General features: G+C 37.7%; 1 protein-coding gene across 4 annotated transcripts in view; it reads right to left on the reverse strand.

Annotated features, from left to right (window-relative positions):
* The window catches only part of ZEB2 (zinc finger E-box binding homeobox 2), a 126947-nt gene that overhangs the window by 1687 nt on the left and 103780 nt on the right, over positions 1-21480 (reverse strand). For 3 of the 4 annotated variants that reach the window (XM_024122244.3, XM_028477621.2, XM_024122243.2), the window contains 5 exons: positions 13793-13981; positions 12885-13099; positions 10173-10281; positions 7271-9243; positions 5710-5890 (listed from right to left, as the gene is read on the reverse strand). In XM_024122244.3, coding sequence (XP_023978012.1) covers positions 5710-5890; positions 7271-9243; positions 10173-10281; positions 12885-13099; positions 13793-13981 — 2667 coding nt within the window. Of the gene's footprint in view, positions 1-771; positions 870-5709; positions 5891-7270; positions 9244-10172; positions 10282-12884; positions 13100-13792; positions 13982-21480 lie in introns of all 4 variants that reach the window. The other variant, XR_003676485.2, reaches the window with a different exon arrangement.

Here is a 21480-nt window from a genome sequence, read left to right on the forward strand (position 1 = left end):
TCAGCCAAATGCTTCTAAGAATACAAATTAGAGAAGAAATCATTTGAAAACACAAAGTAGAAAGATGGATGTCAGGGAGGCTGAACTAACCCCAAATAGTGTTTTCCCTCTAAAGTTTTCCATGAGATGTCAGCCACTTGTTGAGTGTTAAAATACTCTTCAGCTAGAGAATGCTGTATTTCCTTTGGCATTCCAGGCAGTTTCTAACCAGTGTTTGGAACTTGAAACTGGTGCCAAGCCTAAACACATCTGGTTGATTCCAGGCCACAAATAGCACTGGAATGCCTTCAACACCTTCCATAGCTGCCATACTTAAAAGTTTATTTCCAAAATAGAACTCCAAAAAAAAATTGATCAGATTGATGCTCCAGAATTAAAGTCAGAAATGTGTCATGGAGAGCAGTATGTCTCATCATAACATACATGAAGCTATGTGCTTATATTTCCTAATACAAACCTGAATTTCAGCAAATTGAAAACCAGCATTAGTAGATTCAACACCATTTTCATTTGCTAAGTGACATTAAGATTAGGAAGCCATTCCGCACGCCTCAGGTATTCAGTTATATGGTGATACATAATCTCAATTAGTAATCAAATATCTTTAATAATGCTATTGAATGCCTCTGGGGCATGCTACTATTTATAGAAAATGTTATAGGCTGCTATATGTTATTTCATCAATGATCTTTATCTTACTGTAACGTCCAATATAAATTAAGTGATAAGACATGGTAAAGCACAACATTAGAGTAGGAAGAAGTTATTTACCTGTAAGAGGAAAAATCAGAAAGGCAGCTGTTGGTGGCTACTCATTGTTATTGGGAATAAAGAAGATTCAAGTAATCTGCTTCAAGGCAGCTTATAGTCTGAAGAAAAAAAGTGTAATTCAAACCACACAAGAACCACTCCTTAACTTTTGGAAAAGTTGTTTTAAATGAGGTAAACTAGATAACAGAGAAGAAAATTTCAATAAAGTGCCAAGAGTTTGGAAAGATAGTGTGCTTTTCCGTTTCACAAGACCACCGGGTGGGAAGGTAATTTAAAAGGAAGCAGAAGTGCATTTGGGAAAAAGACAGAGGTTTTGCCTCCCAGAAAAATCTCAAGTTGCTGTATATGAATTTGCGCTCTCTTGTGTGTACTTGGACCTTTAAAAAAATGCTATCAGGAGCTAGGATAAGATGCTTCTGACAGTGGCAGTTCATTCACAGAGGCAGGGTGGTGCAGTGCTAGATAGGGAAGATGGGTTCTAGAGTCTGATTGCCTGGGTTCAAACCCATCTTTTATGACCAGCTGTGCAGTCTCAGGCATGTTAACCTCTCCAGGGATCAGGGTCTTTGTCAGTAAAAGGGAAATTATTTGGGGACCTAACTTGTAGACTGGGCATAAGGAGTGAAGGAGGCAATGTAGGTAAAGCGTTTAGCACAAGGATTGCACATAGTAAGCACTCGATGAATGTTTCATATTTTTATTTGTATTTATGAATACATGTTCAATAATTTCCCAAGTCGTAAGCAAGATGCATGTATCAGGAGCAGAGTACATGGATGAAATGAATCTGAACGGAGAGAAGAGAAATTGCAGATAAAAACTTTCCTGGTTCTTTAGCTGCTACAGCACACGTAGGCAGACCTGTCCTACAGCCTCCCTAAATGTCTCAGCAGCTCAAGAGCACAAAAATGTCTATCAGTTAGGTAACTACATGGATCAGCGTGTGAATAATTTTGAATGAACATCACAGTTGATGTGGCTTTCTCTTTTCCAAAGGAACAAAACACAGAGCAGCGTCCTGAGAGAGGAGGAGCATTCTCAAGGACAAGTTCAAGGTCTGTTAGAAATGCCTGGGGGATGCCCACTGACCTGCAGTCTAAGATACAGATATTCGATGGTTACCAGCAATTGATTTTCAGGGAATTCCTTTGATAATAAATAATATGCTTATATTGAAATACATTAATTCTACACTATGAACTGACAATCTAAAAGAATAAAATGTTCAGCTATGATGTCATACAAAGGACAGAACTGGGAAGCAGGAGTGTTGACCTATACCTTGCACTAAATATTCTACTAATCTCCAGAAATTTCACTGGTAAGCACTTAATAAATTCAATTTAAATAGGAACTTACTTGGTCATTTATCTCTTTTTAACTTGTTTGATCGGTTTACCTGATTCAAATCAAGATGTCCTGGAATTAAATTTCCACATGAACAAGATTCAGAAAAAAAACATCCAAACTGATACTGAGTGAGTCAAAACTTTTTCAGGGTAAGATTTTTTCTCTAATATCAAGATTTGTGATTCACCTGACAGCTAGAATGATAACTGAAGTTAATAAATGAAAGGTTTGTGGTATGAAAAATATTACCATGTAACTGAGTAACAAAATTGGCTGGTAATTTATTTGAAACTCTGCCTTCACTCAAAAGTAGAAACATTTTTATTACTTTTCTAAATAAATTGGGTTTAAGAGCACCTACTGCAATGTCTCAATAGAGAAAGTACTCAATAAATGTCAGATTTAAATTTTAGTGGAATATAAGTGAGTGCTTTACAGTGCCTAACAGGAGTTTCAGGTTTTTCATTTCACAGTCCTTGTTTGTGACAATTAATCCTATTGAAATCAACATTTATGTAGTGTTTCCTTCCTCTGTCCCAGTCCCCGTTCCCAGGAAAAGCAAGCAATCAATGAGCTATTGGTAAGGAGAATTAAGCATTATATCTTTGGTGTCTGCCTAGGAAATAAATTAAACAGACCGAGGTAAAAGAGCACAGGATCTCGAGAATAAGTAGCTCATAATTTCCTTCTTAATTTAAACTGTTCTATATGTTAAATTGTAGACAGATGTAACAAACACACTTTATCAATGACACATTCGTAATCAACACATAATCAAATGACCATTCAACTTCATTTCCCAACCTTAGAATCAATCAACCCAAAGATTGTTCTCACTTATAATTTTCATATTAACACATTCTCAAAGTATTACTAGTGCTTAATATAAACAAATAAAAGGCTTGTGGGGCCCAATTAGGGAAGGAAAATGAACTAAATTTCCACATATATCGTACCGATAGAAAATTCATGAAGAACTTCACTTTGATGGAACCTAATAACTGACAGTAGTAATGTCATGAGATGTTTGGTCAGGAGACCAAAAAGTTAACACACTGGAAACTTGACAAGCTGGGAAGCCAACAGGAGGATAATTAATCACATGTTTAGAGAAACCATTGGATGGTTAGCATCTTGTTGCTAGGCAATGTTTCTAGGCAGCTGATCTTCTCACATTTTAAAGGCCCAGAATATTTTATCTTTTTTTAATAACAGTATATTTTTCAAATTGATTATGCATATTTGCATTTGTCAACTTTGGGGTCTCTTAACTATCTATACACCTTGAAGTTTATGGACTAATTTATAAGAGATAAAGATACTGACTGGATGTCAATACGTATGACAGCTCTCACTAAAATAAAAGTTTTACACTCACCATGTAGTAAATGGTAGAGTTTGCATAGGGTCATATAATAAAACCAATCAGAGAGGGAAAGATGCCTTCAATGATGTGCCTATTGTAGTTGAATAATAAATACAAAATATATTTGAGGTTGATTAATATATTAAAGTAAATTTAGGTATGAAAATATCTTTAATCTATAATACATAAATAGGACTTGGTACTAAAGAAAACATCTATTGATATCTATCATAAAAGACAAATGTCAGGGGCTTTCCTGGTGGCGCAGTGGTTAAGAATCCACCTGCCAATGCAGGGGACGTGGGTTCGAGCCCTGGTCCGGGAGGATCCCACATGCCATGGAGCAACTAAGCCCGCGCGCCACAACTACTGAGCCTGCGCTTTAGAGCCTGCGAGCCACAACCACTGAAGCCCGCGCGCCTAGAGCCCATGCTCCGCGACACGAGGAGCCACCGCAATGAGAAGCCCGCGCATCGCAACGAAGAGTAGCCCCGGCTCGCCGCAACCAGAGAAAGCCTGCGCGCAGCAACAAACACCCAACGCAGCCAAAAATAAAAACAAATAAATTTTAAAAAAAAGACAAATGTACGAAAATTGTGACGTTTCAAACATTGAATTTTATCATACAAGTGTAAAAACTGTTGGGATTTGCTATTCAAATTAGGTTGCTTTTAAAGTATCATTAGTTGAACTTTTGAAATCATAGCAATTAGTATCAGACAATTGAAGAAAAAGAAAACTAGGTTGGTTGGAATAAGAGCGCTGTTATTAATCAACCTTGTTCTTTTTACAAATACCCTCAACACTCAACGCTGTAGGACTCACCCAACTTTCCCTGACCCTCAGGTGATTGTGGTCACTTGTACTGCCTCCCTCACATGCCCAGTGAGGAATAAGGGAGTGATCAGTACAAAGGCTTCCCAAGGATGGTTTTCAGTCACTAAAAAGGGTGCTACGTATTTAGACGGTCAAACTGTGACAGGAGGTATTCACATTCCCTTTTCTTCTTTTTTCTTTTTCTTTTTTGTCCCTTCATTACTTTTCCCCAAAGAGCATTAATGTTAGGTTAATTTTTTCCTCTATCTTAAAAACATTTTTTCAAGGCTCATTTGGTTTTATTTTTTGGCTGTGCTGCGAGGTATGTGGAATCCTAGTGCCCTGACCAGGGATCGAACCCGCGCCCCCTGCATTGGAAGGGCGGAGTCTTAACCACTGGACCGCCAGGGAAGTCCCTATATTAAAATGTTTGATACTAGACATCTTGGTTAAAATGAGAATTTTCCTATAATTTCCGCCCATCAGTATTTTGGTTGCGATCCTACATTCTTTCTTTTCCCACTTAGGGCCAGTACAGCATGCCAAATTTCTACTGGAGAAAAGCTGGAGATGGGTTAAGAACAGGGATGAAGCCGAGTTACTCTGTGGTTAAGGGTGGAAGGAGGGGGAGGGAGGGAACACAGGCGTAGCTCCAGCACGCAGTTGCAGATCAGATCTTGGATTGTGGGAACTAATATTGCTTCACCTTATGGCACTTCAGTTTTCTTTTGAAAAATTAACACATTACTTCCCTCCTTATGGGGAAGAATCAGGCTGCTATCTTGTCAACGCTTCCTAATGAGGAATGCATGAATTGGAAAGAAACTATTTAAATTTAGAAAGTTGTATTTTAGTCTTCCAAATATTAGTAATTTCAGTAGCTCATTTGGCCTATTATCCACTTTATGTCTTTTCTTTCACAGTCCTAACACTTTTAGTTTATTCAAAACATGGCCAATTTATGAAAACCAAACAGAATCACCCCCAAATCGTGGCCTCCTTGATGTTTCGATGATGAAACGAATACAGCATTGACTGAATTTTTTATTGTTAAATTTTTCCATATACAGGTTCATCACAGCTTAAGAATTTGAAAATATTTTCAATAGCTGGCTTGTGTCATGTCATTTCATTGCCCTGGCCATTTAAATATATCTTTGACATGATTTGTGAATTTGGTGTAAGACTAACTCAAAAAATATAAGACAAGCACACTGATAAACACATGAATGATCCAATAAACAGGCAACGAAAAAGTCCTACTGAGCTAGGCAAAAGCATTATTTCTTCCTTGTTGAAGGTATCAGCATATGCTACATCTTATGTTGCACAAGTGTACTCATTAAATATTATGAAATGTACAGCAGGCCGGGAAGCTCTAACTAGCTAGTCAAAGTCACTCATACCTGTGTGTTCATATTTATGTCGCAGAAGGGAACTGCTTTTCTGGAATGTCTTGTCACATAAGTCACATGCATACATGCCACTCTCTGTCTTCTTGATCTTCTTTCGAGACAGACAGGAGTCGGAGTCTGTCATGTCATCTAGGCCTGACATGTAGTCTTGTGCTCCATCAAGCAATTCTCCCTGTGATATAATCACATAGTTCAACACAGTTGCTTCTCTTTGTGTTTGTACCAAACAACTTCGCATTGGCTGACATTTGGAGAACCTCAGAGGTGCTCGCGACGAATTGATCTAGTTTTTAAAAGCTATTACTGTCCACAAACAATATATGAGGTTTCACATTTCAACAAAAATATAAACCTTCTCTGCCCTAGGTGGTAGAGCTTGCTGTTTTTCAGGGATAGAAAATGGTCAACTCTGAAGGTGAGAAAAACATAAACTCCCTCAAATTCCTGAATTTTCTTCCTATCAGGAAATATCTGTGAGTGAGAATTAAACATCAGAATTTGTGTATTTTCCAGTGTGCTTAACTTTAGGAATGATCCGTAGCTGCGGAAACCCCATTTTAATTGAATTTTATATTTAGGTACAAAATGTTATTATTATGCAATCTATTTAAATGTATGTCTACCAACTGAAGGCCTCAAGGTATATTTTTATATTTAATTATCTAATTTGAAATAGGGAATATTAATAACACTTTTTTATCAATGTTCTATCTATGTTAAAACAGCCTTCAGCACTGAGCAATAATGAATGTGGATCAGTAAATTATTAAATTTCTTGATATTTATTTTGTCTTGATCCAAAGGAGTGCAAACTTGCATGATAACATACATTTCCATTTGCTAGCCCACAGTTCGGTTTTCTTAGACTACGTTTGCACTAATTAATACTAAAAAAGATTAAACAGGCTTAAATACATTTACAAAGAGGGCAGATGTACTGTAAATTGGAATACCGGAACAGCTGTTACAGAGGTGCACTGCTACTTATGCTCCTATTTTGCAAACAGGGATTATACGCCATGATGTTAGAACATACCTGCTTTTGTATTTGAAAAACCATAAATTATTTACTAGCTTGAAACCTACGAAGGAAATCATGTGGAATGTACAAAATATTTTAAAAATGCTCTTCCAAATAAACTATAAAATGAAGTGAACATCAAATTTATACATGCATTATTGAAAATTGCGAGCGTCTCTAAAAGTATGTGACTGTCACAAATGTTAACTTTTGGCATCTATGTAAATCCTACCAAATATTCATATCAATGTATAATTCTGAAAGCAGATGGATCAATCCAAATAAACCTCAAAAATAAATGTTAAGTTCTTTATCTTTCTTAAGGCAAAAGTGCTTACGTAGCACAGTGTTCCACTGTTTCGCCATTTATTTGTGTAGCTCACTCAGTTTTAGATTCAAGTTCAAACCCACTCTTCTATTTCTGCTGAGAACACAGCACTAGATTTTTTCACTAAGATTTTTTTCCTACATACACATAAACGATATAATTTTCACCTCCTCTCTTTCAAGCAAAAAGATATGTCTCATTACCTGGAATCCTGGTTTTCGCTGGTACTTTCTCCTTTGCTGCATATCAGCAAAAGTAGCTGCTCCAGTTGGGTAAGTATAGGCCATATGTGGTAGAAAGCTCATCTGATCCAGTCCTGGGTATGGTCGTAGCCCAGGGATACTAGTCTGGACTGGTGGCATGAAAGTGGCAGGAGGAAATGCACTTTGTGGAGGAAGAGCTGTGTATAGAGGTTTGGCACTAAATGGGTTCATGCCGAACACTGGGTTAGCGCTTTTGTTGTCCAGATTATTTGAATTTGAAAACTCCTTCTTGATAAACGTCAAGTTCAGAGGCTCATCTGAGTTTTCAGATGACGAAGAAACACTGTTATGGTCTAAATTTATGCTGCCAACTTTTGTTTTGTTCTTTGTGGCTATAATACTTTTGGGTTCTTTCATCTGTTTTGGTAATGACAAGTCCAAAGGCTCAGCCTGGAGCTCCTCAGAAGAGAAGCTGTTTGGAGTGTAAGAACTACTGTGGGAGTTTTTAGAAGATGTAGAGGAAAGATTTAAGGGAGAAGGAGTATTACTCCTTGAGTGGTCCAATTTTTCAACTGGTTTAATATTGGTAAAATGGGAAGGTTTTGTTAGCCTGAGAGGAGGATCACAATTCGTAACACTGTTGTGGAGTTCTGCTATAGATGGTGACGTTATGGAGTCCATAGGTTTTACAGGAGACCTGGGTAATAAAGAGTCTTTTGTGGGAGGATTACTGTTGGGAGCTAACGGCTTGGAGTTCCTTTCCAGTGATGGTGACCTGGAATTTGAGTACTGGTAGACTTTTCGTTGCTCAAACCATTCCTTCACAAATTCCTGAGGAAGGCCCACAGCAATAGAAATTTTCAGCAGTTCATCAGAGTTGGGCTCCATGTTCATAGCATAATATGCTTTAAGTACAGACATGTGGTCCTTGTATGGGTTAATGGGGCTTGTCATTCCTTTCTCAGAAAGTACAGATGACAAGAGGAGGGCTTTATTATCAACAAAAACTCCGGCTTTGTTGGGGACTATGTTTTCATGGGGTTGTAGGACTGCCTTGATCTCTTCATTCATCTTACAAAGGTAACGTTCGTGCTGATGCAAAGGAATGGGGCCAGGAAAACTTTCTTTACAGAACTGGCAAGAGAATGGAGTGGATATGTTGTGGTTCTCAATCATTTTGTCATCAGTGACCAAATCTATTAACGTACGTAGCTTCTCTTTCTTTATGTTACTGATCTGTCTCCTTGAGTCAGTAGTCAAGCTCTGGAGGCAAGCTTTGGCTTCATTGACTTTTTCTAACGTGTAGTCGATAATACTTTTAGTGGCACCATTATGACTCACTACTGGAAGACCTACGGGTGGAATATTAGGAGAAGTAACTCCTTGTTCCTCAGGTTGAGAGCATGGATCCTTCATGTGATAACCTTTCAACTTGGAAATTTCTTCAGCCTTGCAGTCCATTTTTTGCCTGGAAACTGTGTTGTCCACAATCTGTAGAACCTTTTGTACCTCGCTTAAATTACTATTCATTGTGTGAAATCCAAGTAAAGGGGCTTCCATCCCTACACCTAAGTGCTGCATTGGGCTCTGAGCAGACGGATGAACTCCTAAAGGGCTGGTGGCTCCAAGTGCACCATTCATAAAGGGACTCGCGCCACTAAACCCGTGTGTGGCCATAAGAACTTTATTATAGTCATTGAAGTCTAGTGGTTCTGTTTTAATTTTAAGTAAGCCTGTTGGTTCAGACATACTAAGTGGTTTTCCATTCTCCAATTTGTTTCTTAACTGGGTAATGGCTGAATTAGTAGGAGAAGAAGAAACAGAATTAGGGGAAGAACCCGTCTTGATATTGTTTCTCATCCGGCCATTTACAGAGATTAAGCCAATACATTTCTTGCTGCTGATGTGTGAACTGTAGGAACCAGAATGGGAGAAACGTTTCTTGCAGTTGGGGCACTCGTACGGTTTTTCACCTAAAATGACAATTAAAATTGACGTTACATTTTGTTGATTGGGTAACGATTGCAGTTGTCTACCAAGGCAAGAATCTGTGCAACCAAAGGAAAGGAACACAATGGGGCACCTCTACGTTCTTGGTGGTTAGATCAGAATTATGTGGTTATCACTGTTTCAGGGCTTTATCTACCCTGGAAGGACATAATTCAAGATGTTAGCAGTGGAAGGTGAGGGCTATCTGTGCCTTTTTCAGCCAAGATCCCAAATCTGGTCTTGCCATCGGCGGCCTCCTATTTAAACAGAGTGTCAGATTAATATGTGGTCAATAGCACAATAAAGATGTCACAGTATTCAAAGGGAAGCGTAGCCATGGCTTTAATCAACTCTGTGAAGATTCCATTGACTCTACCAATCCAACTAGTCCTTTGAATAGCATCCAATTTGGTAACAAAATGCTTGGCAGAGCTATCAAAATAGTTATAAAGAAGAAATCTCAGTGGTGGGTTGTTGTTCTGTAATATACAGCTCTCAAGAATCAAGGAACACTTATCACACAAAAGCTCTTTTCCAAAATTCTCCCACATTCTTCTTTCAAGGTTGGGTATCAAAAATGAACATCCTTCAGAATTTGCCAGCTGAGTTTCTTCAGGTCAAAACATTTAATCTGTAGAAGAGTTTTTAAAAGGACAAAAAGGAGCCTCTAGATTTCACAATAAATCAAAACATTTGCAATTTTCAAGAAGTATAAGCACTCCTCTTCTTATTAGTAGTGCTACTGGTGGTACCATAAGTCTCACGATGACAAAGCAGGTGCACATAGCTTATGACATAAATGGGTAGATCCAAACAACTACATACAGGATTGTGTAAATTTTACACAATCTTTAAAAATGCCCCTAATGAAACAAAATGCAAATGTAAGCACCAGCCCCTCTGCTATACTCACCACTGTGAATTCGCAGGTGTTCTTTCAGATGGTGTTTATATTTGAAGGCCTTGCCACACTCTGTGCATTTGAACTTGCGATTACCTGCTCCTTGGGTCAGCATTTGGTGCTATAAAAGGAGGAAGACTGACATCAGTTTTGTGCAGGAGGAACAAAGGAAATTTGTTACAAATATTTTTAAAAGGCCTCTATTTTCAGACAGGCCAAAAGGTTTGAGTGCATGTTTATTTATTTGCCCAGTCTTTCAGAGTTGCAATAAAAGTGATAATGTTGGCAATAAAATTGGAACCAAAAAGTGCTTTCACGTGCGCATCCAACACTTGCTTTAGGATTATCTCTGTAGTCTCTTTTCCAGAATGTTTCTTTGAGCCGTTACAGATGAGAAAGCATCATTGCAAAGATGTTTGTGGTTCTCTGTGTTTACTGCAAATTCTAAAACCTGAAGATTCCCTATTGGAATGCAACTGTTTTGTCAAGGAAAAAAATTAATATTATCCTCAAAATCCTAAATAGTCTCCCCAAAAAACTCCCCACACAAATAACTCATTTTATCATATTTTCTGTATTGAGGTAAAAGTATATCTTATAATGAAGCAATACCAATTTTAAAGAAGGAAAAAAAGCCCCCCACACATAAATTAAAAAATCCTTGACTATAACTATTTCATTACATGATAAGCATGTTTAAATCCCCCATTCACTGTGCTAGTAGCAAATATAAACTCTGTTTTTCCTGAGATGTTGCATGTAAGATCTGATTCATTATCAAATGTAATAGACAACATCTTGGGTTAGAGCTGCTTGAGCAGTTTTATCACAGGCCAGTAGGAAAGACTTCACCGACTTGTCGTTTTCCTTTTTAGTAGTGTGCTAGGGAGTAGGGATGAAAAAGACAAAAAGTTTGCTGAAAAGACAAGTTAAAAGCAGCAAAGATATAATCAAACACAGCTGACCTTTTTGAACAAGGGAACAAAAGCACTGTGACTTAGAATTCCGGAAAAAAAAGAAAAAAGAAAAGAAAGAAATACAGTCATCCACTCTGGATGCTCAAGGTAGGAGGCCAGCCTTTTTCAAGCAGCAATGACACAAAAGCCTTTTGCAAAAAGACAGCACAGAAACGGTATGACAACTGCTAGGGTGTGCTGAATCTTCCCACATTCCTAGTGAGACAGATGGTGTTACATGGGACACAGGGAGGTTTGTTCAAACAGCAGCAACCTTCAAAGATCAAGCAGAGCCCAGCCCGCCGAGCGCCATTGAGGGACCAGCGCTCATATGTTGCTGAGTTGCATAAACAAACAGCAACAGCTGCTTTGTCTCCCCCCACAGTCCTCAGAGGACTACTATAAACTTTCGTTGTGCCACTGTTAATATGATACAATCATTTTAATTTACTAATTGTAAATGCCATGAGCAAATGAGGGGACTTTTCAACACCAAAGCTACCATTCATAATGCGCCAACACAATCACACTTCTGCATGTGAAATTTAAAGCAGTTATGCTAGATAAATATCTAGGCTCGGTTTTTTTTTCCTAGAGTTTTTGTGCATATAAGCAAGGGGAGAGAAACTGTTACATAAGTGTAACTATGCAAGCATAGTTTTTATAACTGAACTTGGAAAAACATTCAGGTGACAAGTTCAATCAGATATAAATGAAATGATTTACAGGCACTGTTTTCTTAAAATAGTAAAATTCCATAATCTAGTATCATCGCCATTGCTGGATCATGTTTGCTTATTCTCATTTTCCTTATTCAAAGAAAAGAAAGCCCATAAGAAAGAAACATAAGAATTTTAGACAATATCCTGTTCGATAATTTTCAAAACAGATATGGTGTCAAGGTTTACAGGTGATTCCAGATCTGTTGGGCCAGTTATTGGGACTTAAGGCACACCATTTCTGTTACCATATGAACACCTCATAATATCAATCTGCAGTCAATTCTCCCAGGAGGACAGAAAGAGCAGTTTTGCTAAAACGTTTAAGGGACACTATGAATCAATCCTATTCAATCATTTTAAGGATTTAAGATGCTATGCTGTTTAAGACAGAGTTTTTATTTTTAACACAAGTAAGCCGAAAGAGGCAGAGCAATTTTAATATTTAGCAACAAATATGCATATCAGAAAGGGATCATTTTTATTGCATATCCAACATTTTAGTATTAATCCAGTTTATTTTATATAGATATGCATATATATTAGAGGCTTTTTTGATTTTCTTTAAAATACTTAATGAAATTTCATAAACTAGGAGCAGCTTGTAAAAATAGTCTAAGTAATTGAAGATGTTATGTGACGAATGAAAAAAATGCACACTTCTTTTACTATGACTTAGATCTCATATGAAAAAAAATCTAAGTAAAACTAGGTGAAAAATGGAATTAAAATTGCTGAGATGTTTAATAATGTATAATTAAAATGCTACAATTTCATTCACTTTTTGTGGAACATAAAAATGAAACTAAAGTGCAAATAAAATTTCTAAATTAGAAATTAACACACTCATTCGATCGTGAACATAAGACTATTAAATCATATTAGAAGAGACCATCAAAAAATCATTTAGACCTCAATTAAAGCTATTACCATTAAAAGATCTGCATCTTCAAAATGCCATGAAAAATTAATAATGATTGCCAATCAAAGCAATATCGTTTCTCTAAGGGGTTATTATAGAAAGAAATCACTTAAAACCAACCCCCCACCTGATCTGTCCCTGGCTTGTGCGTCACCATATGCCGCTCGAGCTGGGTGCGGTAGGCAAACGTGTAGCTACACAGAGGGCAGGAAAAGTTCTCTTCATTCTTCTCGTGGCGGTACTTGATGTGCTCCTTCAGTGATGTCAAGCGCTTGTAGCCCCGGTCGCAGTAGGGGCAGGTCAGCAGTTGGGCAAAAGCATCTGGAGTTCCAGGTGGCAGGTCTGTAGCCGAGAGACGAGAGGGAGAGAAGCAGGCCAAAAGGTCAGTAAATCAATGGCAGCTAATGGGCTGACTGCCCGGGATGGTATGACAGGAATCACTGCAATCTGCTCCACGAGAGTGCCACAGGCGCACGTGGCCTCCACGCACACCAGTCCCCTTGCACACCCAGGGCAGACTGGTCGAAATCAGCTCACACTGCGCTGGAAAATTAATTAATTACTGGAGCATTTGGGGGGAAATTTAAACAGCTGATAAATGAGCAGATTCTCTTTAGGTGACTGATAGTTCGTAGTAAACCTTTAGTCACATATGACTCAGGGAGTCATGGGGTGAAGGAGCTTTTCAGGTGTCGGTAAAGAAGAACAAAGGTTAGGGTCAGTATCTCTAAACTTTTTTGTTTTCCTCAAAAGTGAAATATTTTGGAAAGATAGGAATCAATGTAGATATTTTTATCTCTTAGAAATAGGCTCTAATTGTTCTGGTTCTTTATTGGATGTACAGATGACACAAATTTGCTGACAAAAAAAATTTCACAATACCCTAAAATTACAGTTCTAATCTTTGCTCATGAAATTCCATGCCTCTGCAGCTGTTCTTCAAATTTTAAGGTAAACACCCAGGCATGTAGTGCATTTGTAATTGTAACAGCTGCAGAGGTCAGCGTCGTGGCTAAAAATGAATTACAGCCTCACCATTTTCTTCCTGCCCATTGGCCTCTGGCGTGCCAAGGCGAGACAGCTCCTCAGGGGCTTCTGGGTAAATGATGGCTGTGTCACTGCGCTGAAGGTACTCTTCGATGCTGACTGCATGGCCATCGCGTTCCTCCAGTTTTCTTTTGGCAAAGTATTCCTCAAAGTCTGATGTGCAATTTGCATTCTTAACTGAAATGGTAAAAAGGAGAAGAAATGTCTTTTCAGGGCCTTCTTCCTAGGAGCCTCGGTCTGCCTACATCGTTGTTAGTAAGACACATAGACTTGCAAAAAGATTACAAATACTAGTTTATTTGTAGGAAGTGTTGCAGATGACCAGTTATTGATTGAATGCTTATTCTCATAATATATGCAAAAAAAGAGGACACTTTGCTTTAAGTTAAATACGCATATTTTATTTTCCTCTTCTTGGAATACTAGTCTGCATGCTTCACAAAGAATCAAAGAAATTTTTTAAAGTTTTTCAGGGAAATTTTTTTTAAAAACAGAACTATATTCTCAGATCCATAAACATGAGAGATAATATGAACTCAAAGCTACTTTAGTAGTCTATATAAAACTTCCTTTTCTTTTAAGAAAGGTATAATTAATTTTTTATAGTCCACTACACTTAATGTTCCTAAAATTATGTATATTAATCACATATACATCCTGTTGCTAAATATAAGCTTTTAACCCTCCAGTCTGTGAACAGCACAGACCACCAGGACTACCCAGTCCGAGAGAGATGCGAAAGGACGGATATTCCTAGAGAGGTAATAATGGGACTTTGTTAAAAAATCAGGGAATGTGGGAGTTTATCTTTCCTTAAAATTTCAATGTTTAGCTCAGTATTTTAAAGCTGCTGAAAATAAAATAAACCTCACACTGATAGAAATAAAAAAGTAACAGACGGAGTTAAGAAACTGGCTATGCTGCAGTGTGATTTCAATATGATTTTTAACTTTTGTAGTTATGACTCTATTCCCATGACATGAATGATAGTTGTCAATCAACTTTAGCAACTCTTGTCCCAAGACTGTATATTAGAAACCACTAGCTATGTTTCTGAAATAAGTTGTGGCTTTAAACATCCTAAGTAGAAACTTATGCATAAGACAGTGTTGGGAAAGTGGCTGCCACGTTATTGTCTACCAGAAGTAAGTGAAGAAAAGTCTTTTGCTAGTACAATTAATGGTGGGGCCCTACTTTCATAGTTTTTGAGAACAGTTAACCTTGATTCCACTACATTCTTCATCTCACCTTCTCTGTCATAAAAGATATTATAGTACTTGCCATCCTAATTCTCCCTGGCAATTTGTGGCAGGGTGTTGTTCAAGCAAGCCAGTCAATTTTTATTTTTGGCTTTCACTGTTATGAACTGTTATGAGAAGAAGAGAAAGTGGAACCTTCCTTTAATCAACAAGTATTTACTGAATGCCTGGTATGAGACAGGCATCATGCCTTGTTTTGATAGGCAAAAAACAGATCCAGCCTCAGTCTTTAGGAAGCCATGAGAATGATCAATACAACTGATATTGTCTCAAAAAGTAGATATAATATGACAAACTCAAATAAGTGTTATGGAAGCAAGTTGTACGGTTGTATTACAGAAGTAACAGGGGGACCTGACAGGGACCTGATGGAGTGTGGAAGATCAGGAAAGCCTTAACTGCGAAGCACGAAGTTAACTAACTTTAGAAGCTGGGGTACAGCAGTGTAGCCCTGTTAAGGATTTGAGTTTCCTTCTAAGAGAAACAGGAAGCCATTGAAGGGTATTAAGCAGAGAGGATGGTTGGATGAAATTATAGATTACCTGCATTTGAATATGACAACTCTGGCTACAGTACGATAGGGAATGCAGGAGGCGAAAATTATATTCTGGGAAACCAGTTAGGAGTCTCTTGCCCTTGATTAGGCAAAAGATAAAAGTTAAAGAATTGGTGATGGAGACTCTAAGAAGTGGCTGGATTTGAGAGATACTTAAAAAGCAAGATTGCTAGATTTGGAGAAAGATTGGGTGAGCCAAGGAGGGAAAGGCTAAGACCCTCCCTTAGGTTCAGGCTTTTTGAATTTGATGGATGGTAAGGGACATTCACCACACCAGGAAGCACGGGAATTCTAAAAAGATTTGAAAATATGAATGAATACATTGGATCAAATAAAATAAAGCTGGGGAGCATTACACTTTGTAGACTATTAAACCAAGTGCTAACTCTCTGCATACTGTGATCTCAAGCTTTTCTCTTTTGCCACTTCAACTTCTGTTAATTTTAACAAGAGCAATGGTCCGATTCCAAGATCTGTACTTCCTTCAAATGTAGGTTTGGAATGTGGAATAGTGGATTAAGATTTTATATCTTGAAATTTTGCTTAAGTCTTTTCTTAGAAGAATATGGACACTGATTAGGATCACTTTCCCTCTGGTCTGTTCATGTTGTCATGGATGTTTTCCAAAGGATACTTATTGGTGGTGATTGTGATGGTGTCATTTAACTTGCACCATTAAATCACTATGGAGTATGAAGGAATTGCCAGCTTGCACAAAATATTTGTTCATCATTTTGGATCATCAAAATGACTTCAGTTCTATCAAAAGTCACCTTTTGTTTTAAGCGCAAGAAAAGATAAAGGGGACAAAACATGTGGGTCCAAGATGAACCTTTTTTGAACAACTTGACTGATCTGACCAGGGACTGACTTCTTTTTCCGCACTGTGGCAGTAGAAAGTAAGGTAATAGCAACTTCCTAAATCCAGATCTACTTGAACATTGTCAAATGTTTAAGACACAATTTATTTAAGTTTTTCAAGAACACTGCCCCACTTGAAGATCCTGAGTGTAATCTAGTAAACATGGATGGATGTACATTTAATATCATGCTAATTTTGTCTTGATATTTCAGCAAGTATCTGAATTATCTGGCTATCTTTGCATGAATTTTCATTTGCATATGAATGTTTCCATCAGAAATGTAATCAAATGCAAATTCAATTGGATTTGCATTAATAGCCTTTCGGCTTAAAAGGGAGGAAAATTCTGATTTTTCTGGATAGGCAAACTAAACTGCATCTAGCTAGATACACTATTGGTATTTGGAGAAGCAATTCACTCGCTAGATCAGATCTGGCCATACTAGATTTCTATGTCAAGTGTGATAGGGACAAAAGATATCAAATCATGTGCTCTCATTAAGGATCATCTTTGTGGCCTGAGCATCAAATATATTGCCTAGAAATTAGTAGGCACTTAAGAATCATTTATGGAATGAATGTGGAATAAATTATGTCCTTAACACTGATCTTGGTGCAGAAGTCTTCTAGTAAAAGGAAGCATAAGACAAGACACCTACAGTTGAGTTAGGAACTCAGACCTACTATTCAACTAACTGTAGAACAATTACATGATAAGCTGTCTATTCGTGATCATAAATACTTGCAAGAGTTTGATAGGGCTCAGATGAGTATTCAAAAAGGGTTTCACGAAGAAACCCAATCATTTAAATCTATTTGCTCTATCAAGATTTTTTTTTCATGTGGTATAGATATGCTATTAGTTATATATCTCAATATCTATAGTCACTTAAGTGGGCCAGAAACTAGCCTTCTATGAACTAGGTATGACCATCATGGATATAATGTGTTTTTCCCTGGTGTTGCTATGGATACTAGAAATATATGGTTTTTTCTGCCCAGTACCATGACATTCTCCTTTGCCTGGGATGGCTCCCCACTGTCCCTATTGTCAAACCTTACAGTACCCAAGGCAGTTGCCATGTTGTTGCATGATCCCCTAGTTACAGTGGATTAATCTGCACCTGAAGTGAAGCAATCTTAGCCCTCCATCCTCCAGGTCAAACCGTGGACTGGTCCAGTGGTAGCCAATTAATCCAACTGAGTTCAGTCAATCCCTTCCCCATGATTTTAGAACATGGTTCCAAAGAGATCACCAAGGCAGATTTATTTTTCCCAAGCGACTGCAGCTATAAGATGTAGAATGAAAGAACTGATAAATCCCATGTAGAATAAGAAGATTTATGAAGAGAGAAAAATGAGCAGATATACAGAGAAAAGCAGAGACAAAATGGCAAGTCCTGACAGTACTTTTCTAGCTACACTTGTTCCTGAGGCCAAGCAGCACCTGCGTCCTTCCAGAGAGCAGAAAAATTCCCTTTTCTACTTTAGGCTATGTTGTGTCTCAGTCTCCTAGATTCCAAATCGCCCTAACTGTTACAATTCCAGAACAAATGATGGAATTAAATTTTTGTTACTCTCAAAATTGTTGGGAAGGATAATGTTTTGATTCTATATGGAAGTCTGCATTTTTGGTTTTTACAAAGATTTTGTAATACTGTATAGTGGACTCAGAGATGAGGTAGAAAATTTGCTAGAAAGTAGTATAATTCCTCACTGCATTTTTCTAGTGTAAAATAAACCTTATTTTCTTTTTTTTCCCTGTCTTTCTCTTCACTCCTTGGTATCCTTGGAAGAATTGCCAAAACACACTGACAAAGTATATTTGCATGGTATTTATGATCAAACCATAGCAAAAATTCACAAGAAACCTCAAATAATTTCTTCCCATACCTTCTCCAGAGATTTTGCATTTAGTCCTAAAATTTACCCTAGTGTCTTGCAAATATCTCAACCTTCCCTAAGGTCAGGCAAATTTTCCTCTATCCAAAAACAGAACTTCATTAATTAAAAATGTTTCCTCATAGCCAAGTGTATTTTAATATTGTTAGGGTAAATTTCTAGGTCCCTTAAGTCAGAACAGCCTCAAATTTCTTGTAAATATGTTGGTCATGCTTACTAATGTTGCTAATTAATAGTAATTTCATATATACCCTTATGTCTATCTTAGATATCGATATTTTTGGATAGATAATGATGAATATCAATATGGACTGACTTTTCAAGTTATTGCCTAAAAACAAGCAATGTTAACATCTTTAAAGAAAAGCTCTAAATAAAAGAGTTATATTGGTCTTCAAATAAGTCAACTCCTGCTCGCCCCATAATTGACTTGTTTTAGGTATTTCTCAAAGATTCTTAATACTTTTACAAGTAGTTATAGTATGATGAGACCTTGATACTTATTGCTTCTCCTTTTCTGTTTCCTTCTCTTTACTTTTATTCCCTCATCATTTATTTTCTTTATTTGTTACAAGCATGTGTTCATGTAGGAAGACAGGTGCTCTATTAACACTGGTCTATTACACAGCATGTTGTTAACATTCACTTAAAAATTAAAGAAATATATTTGAATATTATGCTAAGCCATTTTAATAAACGTCAGCATGAATAAATAATTCTTTTGGAAAAGAAAATATCTTGGAGGGTCTAGAAGAGCTGAAGTAAGTATATGTAAAAAACTGAGGAGAATCATTCATCCATCCCTTTGTTTAATAACTGTTATTGAGTGCCTAATTGTACCAGAGAGTGTACTTGGGGATGAGGACACAAAGATATTGACTGAGAATTCTTTCCTACTTCTATGATTCTCATATTTAGAGACAAGTACATAAAATGGTTGTTATCCTGCAATATACAGACATATAAATACATGTATATCAGGGGAATATAAATACATATATACACAGAGAGTCACACACAGAGACACACAGAGAGTCACACACAGAGACACACACACTTCCTTGGTCTAACATCGAAATTATGCATTTATCATAGCATCTGCTTTTACTCCCTTCAAATGTCAAGGCAAAGGGACCTGAAATCTAGGTAACTGTATTCACCATCTTTTTGAAAGATAGTCTCTTTCTCAACAACATTTTAGATGGTAAGAAAACACAGAAAATTATTTTTAATTTAGTCATTTGTATTAAATTTTTTAGTTTAAAGAAAGCCCATATTCAGCATTTGTTGAGGTATATAAATCCTCATGGCTACTTTGTTTAAAGTTGACTAATTAATGTAATATAGGCATTTTATCATTAAAAATGCACGTGTGCCTTTCTGTAGAAGGCTTTTGAAATACATACTGGCACCAAATATCTAAAAACAACCGTGAGGGAAGATGATCTTTTTCTCATTACACAGCTACATGGGCAGCCCAGCAGCGCCTCGGACTGCTACAGAGGTGTGTGTAAAGCCAGGTCAAAAGCGACAAAGTTTTCTTCTCTTCCTGGGAATTAGTACAGCTTCTGGGCCAGTCTCTCCATGCCTGCTCTGACATGGCTTTCTCCTGGGAGCACATATTCAGATGCCAGTGAGAGTCCCCGATGTATAAGAGCTTCAGGAGAAAAAGTTCCAAAGGGATGGGAATCTGTAGTACTCTGCAGGATCAAATATCTCCCTAAACAGCAGCCCAGTCAGGGACAGAGTCTAATTTTAAAGTGAGATTTTTTTTATTAGGGGATTCTGAATATCAGATTTAGAGACTACTAACCCTTAGACACTTTTGTTTGTTTGTTTTTGCGGTACGCGGGCCTCTCACTGTTGTGGCCTCTCCCGTTGCGGAGCACAGGCTCCGGACGCGCAGGCTCAGCGGCCATGGCTCACCGGCCCAGCCGCTCCGCGGCACGTGGGATCTTCCCGGACCGGGGCACGAACCCGCGTCCCCTGCATCGGCAGGCGGACTCTCAACCACTGCGCCACCAGGGGCGCCACCAGGGAAGCCCCCTTAGACAGTTTTGATTGCTATGTATTGGTACAAAGACCATGCCTTTAAAACAAAAATTCCCGTTAGATAATATGTTTATCTTTCATATACCTGTGAAACCTAAAATTTTGGAATTGGTATATTACCAAAAAGACTCAGACTATTTTATTATATTTTAGAGAGGTTTATGAAGTATGGTATTTTTGTCCAGTAATTCAGTGCTCTTTCATATGCTTCCTGTAGAGACATACGACACCTAATGATGCTCTGGGACAGTGGTTTTCAAAATGTGGTCTGCAGGCCAGCAGCATCGGTATTACCTGGGAACTTGTTCAAAATGTAGATTCTTGGGGTCCACCCTAAATGGACGGAATCAGCAATCTGTGTTTTAACAAGCCCTTTAGGGGATTCTGATACATGCCCAGTTAGAGAATCACTACTCTGGGAATTCAATTCTCTGTCTCCCCTGGCTAAATAAGGCATTCAGTAACATGGTTTTCGGAAACAGCACAGAATTACTTCCATGTCAGGGAGCCTTTCTGATGATTTCAACCTGAGTTCATACCCTCCTTCTACAGAATATCATCTGCATATCTCAATTGTTGAATTTATCACATCATATTATAATCTTTCGTTTACATGCCCATGAGCTGATAGAGGCACAGAGGGTCTTATTCACCTCTGTATCCCAGTGCCTAGCGCAGTGTCAGGCACACAGCTAATGCTCACTAATTGAATGATTAGACCAGGTTTAAAATTATTAGACTACTCATTTTGACTCAGCTACTTATGTTTTTTAATCTCAGTATCTTCTTCTGTAAAATGAGCTAGTATATGCTTTCTAGGGAATCTTCGAAGTTTCAGAATTGCATCATTTCAATTAATTCTTTGCCCTAATCAATTTGCTCTTTTATTCACTGGCTAGGCCTAGAGAGTTTTATCTGTATTCTTTTCAATTAAAAACTCAAAGCAACACAGTTTTCTGATGGAGGACCCATATACACAGATTAAGAAAAAATATTTCGGAGGTGCCTGGAAACCACAGACAATATCACAAGGAAAACAGTGCTT

This window comes from Physeter macrocephalus, chromosome 2, assembly GCF_002837175.3.
Source record: "Physeter macrocephalus isolate SW-GA chromosome 2, ASM283717v5, whole genome shotgun sequence".
Taxonomy (NCBI): domain Eukaryota; kingdom Metazoa; phylum Chordata; class Mammalia; order Artiodactyla; family Physeteridae; genus Physeter; species Physeter macrocephalus.